Raw genomic sequence first — 12,654 nt, 5'->3', positions numbered from 1 at the left:
GTGTGTGTTACAGATGAATAATGTCCTGTCTGCTGTGTTTGCAGCTCTGGTATCACATCCACACGTCCTCTGGGTGTCAGTGTTTGTAAGCAGGAGGCTGGGACAGGAATTCAACTGGCTTCTGTGTGTGTGTGTGTGTGTGTGTGTGTGTGTGTGTGTGTGTGCGCTGCAGTGTACATGTAAACCTATCTGAGCACAGCAAGGGGAAATTTCAGCCCACGTATTGATTTGCTGCGGCCTGTTTCAGGGTCACTGTGATGTCAGCGTTTGTATTATTATTGCTTTTATTGTCTGCAGCTCTTAATTCAACACAGTGACATCAACGCTCATTGATCCCCGTGGAGAGATGAGCTGCTGCATATCAAAATTAAGTCAGCAAAAGGACCTTCTGAAAATTATTTTATATTACTGTAAGTCAACCAAATCAGTTTACCCCCAGAGTCACAGTGTGAACACAAGTTCCTGCGTCTGTGACCAGCTTTGAGCATCAGAATCATACCAAAAGTTTCTGATACTGGAGAAAACGTCAAAAATTGCATTCTGGGTAAACTTTAAAGGCTCATATCAGATGTGGGACAGGTGAAATCTAAGAGAACCACAGGCTCAGGCGTGGAGGTGCCACTTCACACTTGATTTGAAGCTTTAACAGTCTGATGTGGAGGTCGCTGCTTTCTGAATCAAACGACCACCAAACCCAGCACAGTCCGCTCCGTGGCTGCAGCTGCTGTCCATGAAAGTTATGAACAGAATCGGTGAAAGGCGATGCGCCCCACGTAGCGTCGCCTTTTTGTGGGGCTGTTCACTAACAGAAACTGGCACCCGCACACTTGTTTGCTAGCACGGGACCAGAAACTCAACAGGGGAGTGTTGACTGAGGTCAGAGGTCAAATTTAGTGCAGTAAAGTTGTTTATATGGTGATAAATCCCAGCAGCAGTCTCCTCGAGGCGTGTAAGGTAAAGACCCTACGATGAGCCAGCACAGTAACAGCGGGGAGGAAAAGCCCCTAAATCAGGGCCCAGTGTCTCAGTTCTGATACCTCTGGACTGGTTTGGAGGCCGGCTTCCTGCTTTGCTGTTTTCTTTTTTGTTACTTAACGAAGCAAATTTGTCTGACTGGCTGTTGGAGCATGCCGGGGCCGCGATGAAGCAGGTGGATGGTGTCTAAGTACAACTGACATGAATGTATTTTAATTCACATTTTAATTAGATTATCAGTGTTATTGACGAGTTCTTACGTTAAGTCTGGAAAAAACTATTCCAGTCCCTCTGTGACAGCAGGACGTGATTAAAAGGCTGAACAGATGATAAATGTGGGTATTGATTTGGAGCACTGAGCAGTAATCTAACTGTAAATAATTTATTAATAGTTTATCAGAGCCACAGCTGTTAGCAATCAATCTGAAGGATGTAATCGGTATGTAAGAAGGGCTTCTTGTCTTTCCATGATCTGTTTACGACTTCATGCTCATCAAAGTTGAAATAAATGCTGTTGGTCGCACTGGCGCCTGTACAGAGACTAGTCATACTTTATTCTCCACGAGGATCACGTGAATAGATTTTTCTTTTAGAATCCAAACCATTGTTATAAAACACTTTTCTTTGGTTCAATCTCCCTTTTCTTGTCTACTCTCGCCACATTTAGGGGTCGTCTCTCACTCTTTCTCACTCTTTCACTTTCCCTCTTTGCACCCGTCCGTCCACACGTCCATCATGCTGTCTATCCGCCTTCTCACCTCCCTCTCTCTGCCCGTCTTCCTGCCTCGATCCATCCATCTGTCTCCCTCCGCCTCCCTCTCCCAGCCTGTCGATCTGTCACTCAGCCCTCCCGCCCGTCTCCCTCTCTGTCCGTCTGCCTCTCTTTGGGTTTTTGCCGCAGGGCCTCTCTGTCAGGATTACAGGACGTCAGGTTGGCCAACATGAACGGCGGTGGTGGGGAAACAAAATGTTCCTCTCAGCACAAAGCCGCTCTAATCCGCTCTCCTCATCCCCCACAGCACAGCCTGATTACAGGAAGGCAAGCATTAGGACAGACAGACAGGCCGAAAGATCGACAGACGGACTGGCAGGGTTTAAGCCAGGCCGATATTTGTATCTGGCTGGTTAACAGACTGATTACTTTGTTGGCCGACTGCCTAATTGGTCTACTAACTGGCTAACTGCCGCTTCAGCTTACCTGGCTGGAAACGAGCCAGGTAATTAGTCTGGGTGATTAACTCGGTGAAAGCCTGGCTGACTGTCTGCCCGCGTGATTTACTGACTTGTTAACTCAGTGACTGATTTAGTGGCTAGCAGTCAAGCCTGGTAGTAAACAATCTGTATAAACCGACCCGTTTCATTTGGACAGTCGTAAAACTCTCCGTGTGTTCCCCTGATCGCACCAGCAACCGCTGGATTACATGGAAGTTAATTTATGAACAGTAAACCTCACACTGTACAACTCAAGGATGAAATGCCAACAAAATGCCCCAAACTGGGTAAAAATATTAGATTTCACTAAGCCTAGGGATTATTTTAGCATCCCAAAATAATCTACAGTGGCTTGGAAGGGCCATAGACAGAACACCCAGTTGTCCCCAATGCATCCATCAGTGTATATGTGTGTTTGTGATAGACAACATGCTGCACTAATGGGCATGTTTTTGAGGTATCAGGTACCTTGAGTGGTCAGTAAGACCAGAATAAATGAACATGAAATATATTTACCATTTTTGACTCGATACTGTTAGAAAGCGAAGCTTTACCATCTCTGAGATCAAAGAAGAACGTCTTACCTCACCTTAATACAGAGCTGTTAGCTTTCTACCACTAGCTTAAGCAGGCAAATAACAATGAAAGCTATATGTTAACAAGCTACTGTAGTTAGCTTGTTAATGCGTACAAGCTAACTACAGCAAAGAAAAGCTGCTGCCTGCTCAGCTCGACAGATTCAGGCCTTGCTTCCAGAGACAATAGCAAACTGTGACCATAAGATGGCAGTAATTAAAGGACGGATGCAAACAGGCAGCGAGAGGAGATTATAGAACAGAACGCTGTTCGATATATAAGGAGAGATTTCACTTTGGCTTTTAATTTATGTTTATTTTTAAATTTTCATAGGCAAGCACTGTGGATTTGGCATTTTATAGTGCTGAGCTTGACTTCTCTGTGTACAAACTTTGTTCAGTTCTCTTTACCCTGATGGATGGGTGTCCGACCGTGGGCACTTTTCAGTTCGTTGCTAACAAACTGATTGTAGCACCTTCACTCACTTTAAAGTCAGTGAAAAACATTTAATGGTTTTTGAGGATCTGCTGCAACTGTAAGTACCAGATGATGGCAACAGATCTGCAGGTCAGACTTTGTGTTTCAGTTTGTGTGTTTTTGCCAAACTCCATCAGACACAGTTTGATGTTAGAACTGTCTCAGAGATGTGATGAATCAACCTCTCGCTTCATTACAGATGCTGGTTAATACACGAAGTTGTATTCATGACATTTAATTCACCAAAAGAAGACAATTTAAATGTTGTGGGTAATTTTATTAAATGTCTTATTCTAATCAGTTACCTCTTTTATGCGTATACATGCGTCCAGAATGTAGATGAAGATAAATCCTCAAATACATGAAATTACAAAAATTCTAACTCGACTGTCTTTTTTTGTTTTGTCGTTTCAGCTTTAACTGCCTACACGTACCTCACCATCTTTGACCTCTTCAGGTGAGTGGGTTACCTCATATTTCTGTTTCCTCTGATTTTATTGGCACTTTAAAGTTGAAATAGTTTATTAAAACGTGACAGTGTAGCTCTGGATAACTGAAAGCTTCTGCAGAACAGGTTTGCCACTGGTGTCTGGAGGTTTCCATTTAAAAAAATAAAAAATCTAACGTGACACAAAATGTGGTTGTTTAATCTTAGTTTGTATTTATTGAGGTCTTTAACAGTCTCGGGAGAGTTACAGAAACTCCGGAGCAGGTTGCAGACTAGACTAGTCTAATAGATTAGAGCCGGTTGAAGATGTTTGGCAGGTTGATCGACGGGTTGAGCGCAGAAACTGATGGCAGATTGCACTCAGCCTGCTCAGCGTAGCTTTGTACCTTCATGTTCTGCTCCTTATGAAAAATAAATTCTGAGATGTTATGAATGAAAAATAAATCAGGAGGAGGTGAACTTGGGCCGACCTCTGTGTCGTGTTGGTTTCTTTTTTCTGCCGCTTGTCTCTCGCTGACTCTTCCTATCTGCCCTTCTCTCGTCTGTCCTCCTCCATCCACTCCATCAATCACCCAATTTCTCTTTCCCTGCCATCACCCTTGCTTCCTCTCATCCTCCTCTTCTCCTTCCTCTGACCTGCAGTTTGATCACCTGTCTCATCAGCTCCTGGGTGACCATGAAGAAACCCAGCCAGGTCTACTCGTTTGGGTGAGTCCACCATAATAACCCAGAACGTGTTGTACACCACAGTTATACTTATATACATTTTCTTTGAATAAACATCTTTATTCAAACGGCTCAGATATCAGTAAATTCTGCCTGGTTTAGATCAAACCACCTCCATGCTGAGGTTCCTCTAGCGTCCAGCAGAGGCAGCAGTGAGTCCATCACCATTCACTCCCATGTTAAACTTTACAGCAGAAATAAACGTGTTTACAGCTCGATGCACAAACTGTTCTGGTTTTTATAGATCATTTCATAACAACTGTACGGGGAGAAAAGGTTTTTATAACTTAGCTGTTTAAATTGTATTAAAACCAAAATGTTTCCATTATTATGGGCGTGGCATCTTTGACTGACAGTAGCCGTAGCTGCTAGCTGTCCTCTGAATGGGACCTCTGGGCCGTGTTTTTACAGTTGGACCCCAGATATCGTTTGAACAGACTGTCTGTGACGTCTGAGCTCCAGCATTAATTAGCAGGTATTTCTGTCTTTGTAAAATGCTTAAGTTGAAGCATAAAAATGGGACTTAACAAAGAATGAATGCACAGTCATTAGCTCCATCTTTATTATACAGTCGATGCTTTGCTGTACTTCTTTTGAAGTGTAATTTTGAGCGAGCCCATCCTTTTTAGTGCACGCTGCAGTATTTCTGAGCAGATTTGTGGGATCAAATTCAAATTCAAATTCAAATTTTATTTGTCACGTACACAGTCATACACAGTACGATATGTAGTGAAATGCTTGGACAACTGCTCGTGACCTAAAGAGAACAAAAAAAGGAAAAGGCTATGAATAAGATAGGAAATAAATATGAAAAATTAAAAAGGGTAAATTTAACTAGGAAGGAATAAAATATAAATTAAGGTTAAAAATGAAATAACTGTACAACACAAATTGGAATGAAGGGTAAATTTAACTGGGAAGAATAAGATAAAGATAAATATATAAATTAAAGTTGAAAATAAAATAACTGTACAACAAAATACACAATACACAATATAGAACTATATAAGAATGTATGAAGAAATCTAAATCTAAATAAATATATACACAATAACAGCAGCTGTACAAGTATTAACCGGAAATGAAGAATATAGTGACCAGTGTTGTGCAAAACCAAAGTCCAGAAAGTCCAGTGTGTGTGTAAGAACTGTATGTGTGGGTCAGTACTGTGTGGTGGTGTGATTGAGAGACCGTATCGCCTGCGGGAAGAAGCTCCTCCTCAGTCTCTCTGTGTTGGTCTTCAGGGAGCGGAATCGCTTTCCTGACCTCAACAGAGAGAACAGTCTGTTGTTGGGATGGCTGAGGTCCTTCACAATCTTCCTGGCCTTGGTCCAGCACCGCCTGCTGTAGATTGAGTGCAGGTCAGGGAGCTCGGAGCGGATGGTGCGCTCAGCTGACCGCACAACCCTCTGTAGAGCTCGTCTGTCCTGCATGGTGCTGTTCCCGAACCAGGTTAAGATGTTTCCCGCCAGGATGCTCTCTATGGTGCACGAGTAAAAGTTCCTGAGCACCTTGGAGGGCAGTTGGAAGTCTCTCAAGTGTCTGAGGTGGTAGAGGCGCTGACGGGCCTTTTTCACCACGGTGTTGATGTGACAGGACCATGACAGGTCCTGCGTGATGTGAACTCCGAGGTATTTGAAGCTGTCCACTCTCTCCACTGGGCACTCGTTGATGACGGGGGTCTGGTAGTTCCTCTCCTGCTTAGTACTGAAGTCCACTATCAGCTCCTTTGTCTTACTGACGTTTAGAAGGAGGTTGTTCCTCTGGCACCAGTTCTCCAGATTCCTAATCTCCTTCAGGTAGGCCGTCTCGTTGTTATCAGAGATCAGGCCCACCACGACGGTGTCGTCAGCAAACTTGATGATGGTGGTGGAGCTGGTAGTGGCCACACAGTCATATGTGTACAAAGAGTACAGCAGGGGGCTCAGAACACACTCCTGGGGGGCTCCAGTGCTGAGAGTGGTGGAGGCTGAGACATGTCCGCCCATCCTTACTGCCTGTGGTCTGCCAGTTAGGAAGTTGGAGATCCACTGACACATAGATGAGCTGAGTCCCAGATGCTCCAGCTTGGTGGTGAGTGTGGAGGGAATTATGGTGTTAAATGCAGAGCTGTAGTCTATGAAGAGCATTTTAACATAATTCCCCCTTCTAGTGTCCAAGTGAGTGAGTGATGTGTGGAGGAGATGAGAGATGGCATCGTCTGTGGAACGATTTGGACGGTAAGCGAACTGTAGTGGGTCCAGTGTGTCTGGTAGTGAAGAAATGATGAAGTCTCTGACCAGGCGTTCAAAGCACTTCATCACTACTGAGGTGAGGGCTACAGGGCGATAGTCATTGAGAGAAGCAGGGTGGGGTTTCTTCGGGACAGGAACAATGATGGACTCTTTGAAGCATGTGGGGATCACCGACTGAGATAAAGAGATGTTGAATATCTCAGTGAACACAGGAGCTAGCTGGTATGCGCAGTCTCTGAGGATACGACCTGGGATGCCGTCTGGTCCTGCTGCTTTCCTGGTGTTCACTCTCTTGAAGGCTCTCCTTACTTCATGCTTTGTGCCTTTGCTTTTGGTTTTCGTTGCTAAACGTCGGCCTCTGAAAAGTGAAATTAGCAGCGACCTTCTGTGGCCGTGATCCACTCCAGACTGTAGACTCGTTTTCCAGGTCCAGACCTGAGAGATTTATTTTTAGGCATCCGTTGGTTTATATTTACTGCAGTCGTTACTGACATGAATGTATCAGCATCGCTTCCTTCCTTTGGTTTGGGCTCCATCTGTGTTTGTTTATGCGCTGTCATTTGTTTGTGTGTCTCTCACGAACACACACACACAGCCAGTGTGTGTGTGTCTGTGAGCTGGCTAAACAGTGCTTTTGCAGCTGACAGGTGATCTCTGACCTTGAGGTGTGGGAGACTGGTGATCGTGTGGAAATCTGCTAGAGCAGCTTTGCATGATTCACAGTTCAAAATAATCCATATTTTACTGATTCTGGGCTTTTCTGCAGCCTGTAGGATCATCCTCAAACTATTTTAATTCCTCCATGAAATCAGCGTTCTTCTGATTGGCTATCCCTCACAAACCAAAAGTTTGATCAGTAGGTGGGCGGAGCTTATGTGCCCAAAATGACCAGTTAACTGTAATTATACCCAGAGTATGTTTAGAATATACAAATAAAATAAATTGTATGAAATGATGCTGGATAAAGACACTTTACAGTTCATTAAAATTAAGACATGATGCATAAAAACAAGAAAACAGTAAATGTACAATTTAATAAAGGACATCAAACAAAAAATAAACGCTGACGAATAATGAAAAGATAAACACGATCCAGATCTTCACTCGGTGATGACCACCTGATCACAGTGGGACGTTATCATTCAGCCATTTAAATTAGCAGTCAAAACTATCCCCATAAGTATTTTTAATCAGAAATATTCTTTTTTTCATCCCAGACGTTAAGAACATGAAATTAAACACTAAATGCAAACTGTTAGAAATAAAATATCTCAGTTACATGAAAAGAATTTCACATAATAACAGTTAAATTCTAAAAGTAACCAAGAGCTTTCATATGCTGCATTAATGTGTGAATATAACACAATAAAGTGGATTTACAGGGTGAATAAATGTTTAGACTCAAATGTTTGAAACAATTATAAACCATGAATAGCGGCGCTGTCATCTGCACGGTGACAGGGCTGTCAGAGCGAAGGAGGCAGCTTCTAATTCTGTTTCCCCCAAAACATCATCGCCACCACCCGACAGCGTGGTGTTGATTCATTAGCACTGAGCGCGTTTCCAGGTTGAGCAGTGACTCACTTCTTTAAGTCAGCGGCGTGATGGACGGTAATAACGCGTCCTCACTAAACTGACTTTATGTACGATCAATATTGATCTTATCTTTAACTAGGAGGAGGGGCACACATGATGATGTCAGCAGACGGCAGCTTTACGTGGAGCCTGTGTAGATTAACCACAGGAGGTTGCAGAGCAGAGTGTGACCTTTGACCCCACATCAGTGGGAACTATGTGGGATTTTATTTAGGAGTCATCTGTGAGCGTCCCCACTCTGCAGTCCTGGTGAGACGAGGAACCCATTAACCTGAAGGCGTCGGGAGTTAGCCCGCTGACGTCGAGTAAAGTCTCTCACAAGACCTTGTCCCCCCCCCGCCTGTTTTGATTACCAGACAGGTGCTGCTAATCAACGCACTTGATTAGTTGAGCATCAGTAAGAGTGAGCACATCTGTAAAGCAGAGGTTTGGAGCGTTCAGGTGTGTGTTAATGCCACAGTCCTCTCAGGAATGGACGTCCAGCAAAGTCCCCCTGAGGTCAGACCGGGCTGTGCTCCACTGCAGATTCTACAGGCCTCAGTTAGCAGGCTTAAGGTTAAAGGTCATGGCAGGTTTGGAAAGGTTAGCAGCACAGCTTAGGTTTGCAAAGCTGCATCTGAACAAAGAACAAGACTGCTGGAACAGACGAGACCACAGAGGAGACGTTTGTCAAAACCAACTCCTCAGACCAGCTGTGAGCACGGGGAGGAGTGGACCGTGAACTCCTCAGTATACAGAATGGTAAATGGCCTGTATTTATATCGCGCTTTACTAGTCCCTAAGGACCCCAAAGCGCTTTACATATCCAGTCACCCACCCATTCACACACACATTCACACACTGGTGATGGCAGCTACATTGTAGCCACAGCCAGCCTGGGCCGCACTGACAGAGGCGAGGCTGCCGGACACTGGCGCCACCGGGCCCTCTGACCACCACCAGTAGGCAACAGGTGAAGTGTCTTGCCCAAGGACACAACGACCGAGACTGTCTAAGCCGGGGCTCGAACCGGCAACCTTCTGATTACAAGGCGAACTCCCAACTCTTGAGCCACGATCGCCCGAAGTAGAGTCACATGTGTCCCACAGCTACAGCTTGGACCAAACTGAGTCATCAGCAGGACAAAGATCCAATCACAGCTGCAAATCTGCAACAGAACAGCTGAAGAAGGACAGAATGAAGCTGCAGCGATGGTGATGTCACAGCGCAGAGCTCAGCTTGACTGAGATGCTGCAGCTTCAAAGAGCTGTGCTGAAAACCTCTGTGAGCTGAAGCAACGCCGTAAAGAAGAGTAGAAACCATCACAGCAGCTTATTGTTGCTGAAGGCGGTCCTATGAGCTGCTGAATCTTATTGGTCTAAAATCAAAAACAGGAATTGGCACATGTTATAATTATCTTTAGGAAAAATAAGTATGAAAGAGTTCAGATCCATCAGTGTTCGCACTTAAACAGGGTTTGCGTTTTTCTGAGATTGAAGGACTTTGGACAAATCCAGTCGCTTCATAAGTCTCTGGTTTTTGTCTCTATGGCAACAGTATCTTGACAGCTCATCACCACTGTCGCCACCATTGTGCAAAGGACTGGCGTCGCCCCATTCCTGTCTCTGTCCGCCTTATCTCGCTGCTCGGAAATAGACATCCCCATTTTTCCCTGGTGACGAGTCCCGCCCACACGATGTGCTGCCACAAACGGCGGTGACGACACCGGCTGAGAGGTTCAGAGATTTCTGAACACGGTCACATTCAGAAATCAAACCTCTAACTGTGCAGCCAAGTTTCTTCTTTAGAGCTGAGACTGAATCCACTCAGCCTCTTAGCCCCGATCTGTTCACCTCACCTGCACCTGCAGGGTCAGGACAAATGACTGCGAGAGGGAGGGGCTAAACAGGTACCTGGAAATCAAAGTGTCTTCTGAGAGAAACTGTACTTCCTGTGAAAGGAAAGAACGTGTGAATGTGTCCGATAAACCGGGTGGATGTGAGAGGGTGGAGTTAAGGTGGTTTACACCCAATGTCATTTACCCATTATATTGTATATTGTATAGCTTTCTTGTTATATGTAAAATTGTATTGTATTTATTTAAATTTTTAGTTTTTAATTATTTTACCTGCATTTTTTAATCACTCTTATATTTAAATGTTCATTTGCTATTTTATCTAGGGATTGAGAGTAACGTAGTTTCTATTCTCTGTATGTCCTGTACATGTGGCAGAATTGACAATAAAGTTGACTTTGACTTTGACTAAACTCAGAGGTGTATTCATGGTTGTTATTGGTGACATAAGGGTTTATTCCGGTCTGAATCAGCTGGTGTTGAGCTTTGGTTCCTCACAGAGAATACTCACACGTAATGCAGCCGTCAGTATGTTTTACATGAGCTTCCTCCTCTGAGACTGCAGACTCAAACCGAACCAGTCCTCCTTAAATGTACATCAGTGCATCAGGCTGTAAACATGTTTATTTCTGCTGTAAACTTTAACCTGGGAGTCTCAGGGGACTCGGGGTGGGTTTAAAAAATCGTTTTTTCCGATTCAAAATGATTTTAGTTTGAATAAAACGATATTCATTCATTAAATCCTGAATCGATTTTTAACTATAATAAATACATTTTGCCAGAAACGCCAGAATCTCAGGTTAAAGGTCACAGAACTATTTCAGCACCCGCCAAACAGGTGAAACAGTAAATGAGAGCAGGTACACGGTCACTCGATGGTACGGACACGCCCCCGGGGCTGAAAGCCGACGTCTCACAGATTCTGAGGCTGCAGGTTTCATCACTCAGCCAAAGTTCACTGAACCAGCAGCAAAAGAAGATCCGAACTACACGTTCGATAAACATCGTCATGAATTCTCTTTTACTTTTGCTTCCACCACGATAAAATCACACTTCCTCACAGCGCTCTCTCTCAGCGTACTCAGAGACCAGTTTACCATCAAACATCTCAGTTTTCTGCATTATTCTCTTGCTTGTTACGCACGAGTCTACAGTTGTGTTCAGTGCTGTCGGCCTCTGTTTTTTTTTCCTCCAAAAATGACAGTAAAGCCTCATTTCTGCTGTTCAGTCAGGAAGAAATGTAAACTTTTTAAAGTGATGCCAAATTGCTTCATTGTGTCTGTAATCAAACCTCTGTAACTTTGCTCTGCTTCACTTCAGCAGCATCAGGTAACGTAAAGATGTTGATTCATGGTTTTCCTCAGTTTTTGATCGAGTGCAGAATATTTTTAAGGTTCTCTGTTAGAAACAGGACAGGACAGGAAAATGTGCTTCATGTTTTTCTGTTTTATCCTCAGTGACTTTGACACAAAGGCGTCTGCTGTGATGCTCACTCCTCTGACGAAGTCTCACAGTGTCAGCTTTGTTTTTATACATATATAAAATATGGAGATGTGCTGATAAATGATCAGAATTATAATATTTCTGACCGTTTGAGTCCAAATTGAATTAAATCGATTCGATCATAGAAATCAAAATCGATACCCAGCCCTAATGGAGACTGACTCACTGATGGAGCATCTGGTGGGCACTAGAGGAACTGCAGCTGTAGTACTTTGAGTCGCAGCTTCATCTCTTCGCCCTGAGGCCGACGCTTGCTTCGTTTTGATTTGACATGCATCTGCAGCTGTGGCACATCCTGGTTCAGGTTATTGTAGTGAGATGGATCTAATGTATATTTGAGTGACTATATTTGAATATGCTTCACAGAGTAAAGCTGGTGTTAGAGAGCGGAGCGGTTCATTTGTCTCCCTGTGGAGAGGTTATGTCAGGCTATGTTCCTGTGCATGAGCATTAAAGTGTGAACCCAAAGCAGGGACGTGTCCCGAGGCTCGGAGACGACAGACCTCAGCTTCATGTTTGAGTCTGGAAGGAATAAACTCCATTCTGTTTTATTCTATATTTGACTATTTTTACTCCATAATTGTCCTTTTTTGCTCTTAATCTACCGTTTTTTACTTTGTTTTTGACAGAGGCCCATGAAAATAGAAATCGTAATCTCTTTTTCTTGAGGTGTTTCAGGGAAACCTTTAGACCCAGAATCTGAATCAAGCATCCAACCCTATAAATGCTGAGAAGATCTCCCTCGGCCGCCGAAGCTGCTGCAGTGGGAATATTGCTTATAGGTGCTCAAAGCCGTCAGGAAGTGACCGTACACCAGCATGAGTCCAAAACATCAGCGTTTTTGGATTTTGATGAGTGTGTTGGTGTGTCGTGTATATATATCTGACTGTGTGTGTGTTCCTCTTGTCTGCAGGTTTGAAAGACTGGAAGTTTTGGCAGTTTTTGCCTCCACTGTTCTCGTCCAGCTGGGAGCTTTGTTCATCCTGAAGGAAAGGTGTGTAGGTCTCTCTCACTCACACTGTTAATCCTCTTGAACATTCAAAAGTTTGTGAACCCGTGGTTTGTTCGGGTAA

The 12,654-nt window shown here is 44.0% G+C and overlaps 1 protein-coding gene across 2 annotated transcripts in view; it reads left to right on the top strand.

Moving 5' to 3' along the window:
* The window catches only part of slc30a6 (solute carrier family 30 member 6), a 59,566-nt gene that overhangs the window by 23,614 nt on the left and 23,298 nt on the right, over positions 1-12,654 (top strand). For both annotated transcript variants that reach the window (XM_086258708.1, XM_086258709.1), the window contains exons 5-7: positions 3,655-3,697; positions 4,331-4,396; positions 12,495-12,575. In XM_086258708.1, the coding sequence (XP_086114834.1) occupies positions 3,655-3,697; positions 4,331-4,396; positions 12,495-12,575 (190 nt within the window). The remainder of the gene's footprint in view (positions 1-3,654; positions 3,698-4,330; positions 4,397-12,494; positions 12,576-12,654) is intronic.

This window comes from Aulonocara sp. 'chitande type north' Nkhata Bay, linkage group LG13 (genome assembly GCF_057382095.1).
Source record: "Aulonocara sp. 'chitande type north' Nkhata Bay isolate Kocher_YH1m ecotype deep benthic linkage group LG13, A_spYH_male_GT1.1, whole genome shotgun sequence".
NCBI classification, from domain to species: Eukaryota; Metazoa; Chordata; class Actinopteri; order Cichliformes; family Cichlidae; genus Aulonocara; species Aulonocara sp. 'chitande type north' Nkhata Bay.
Note: the sequence above shows the minus strand (reverse complement) of the source record. Positions and strands in the feature narration are given on the sequence as shown.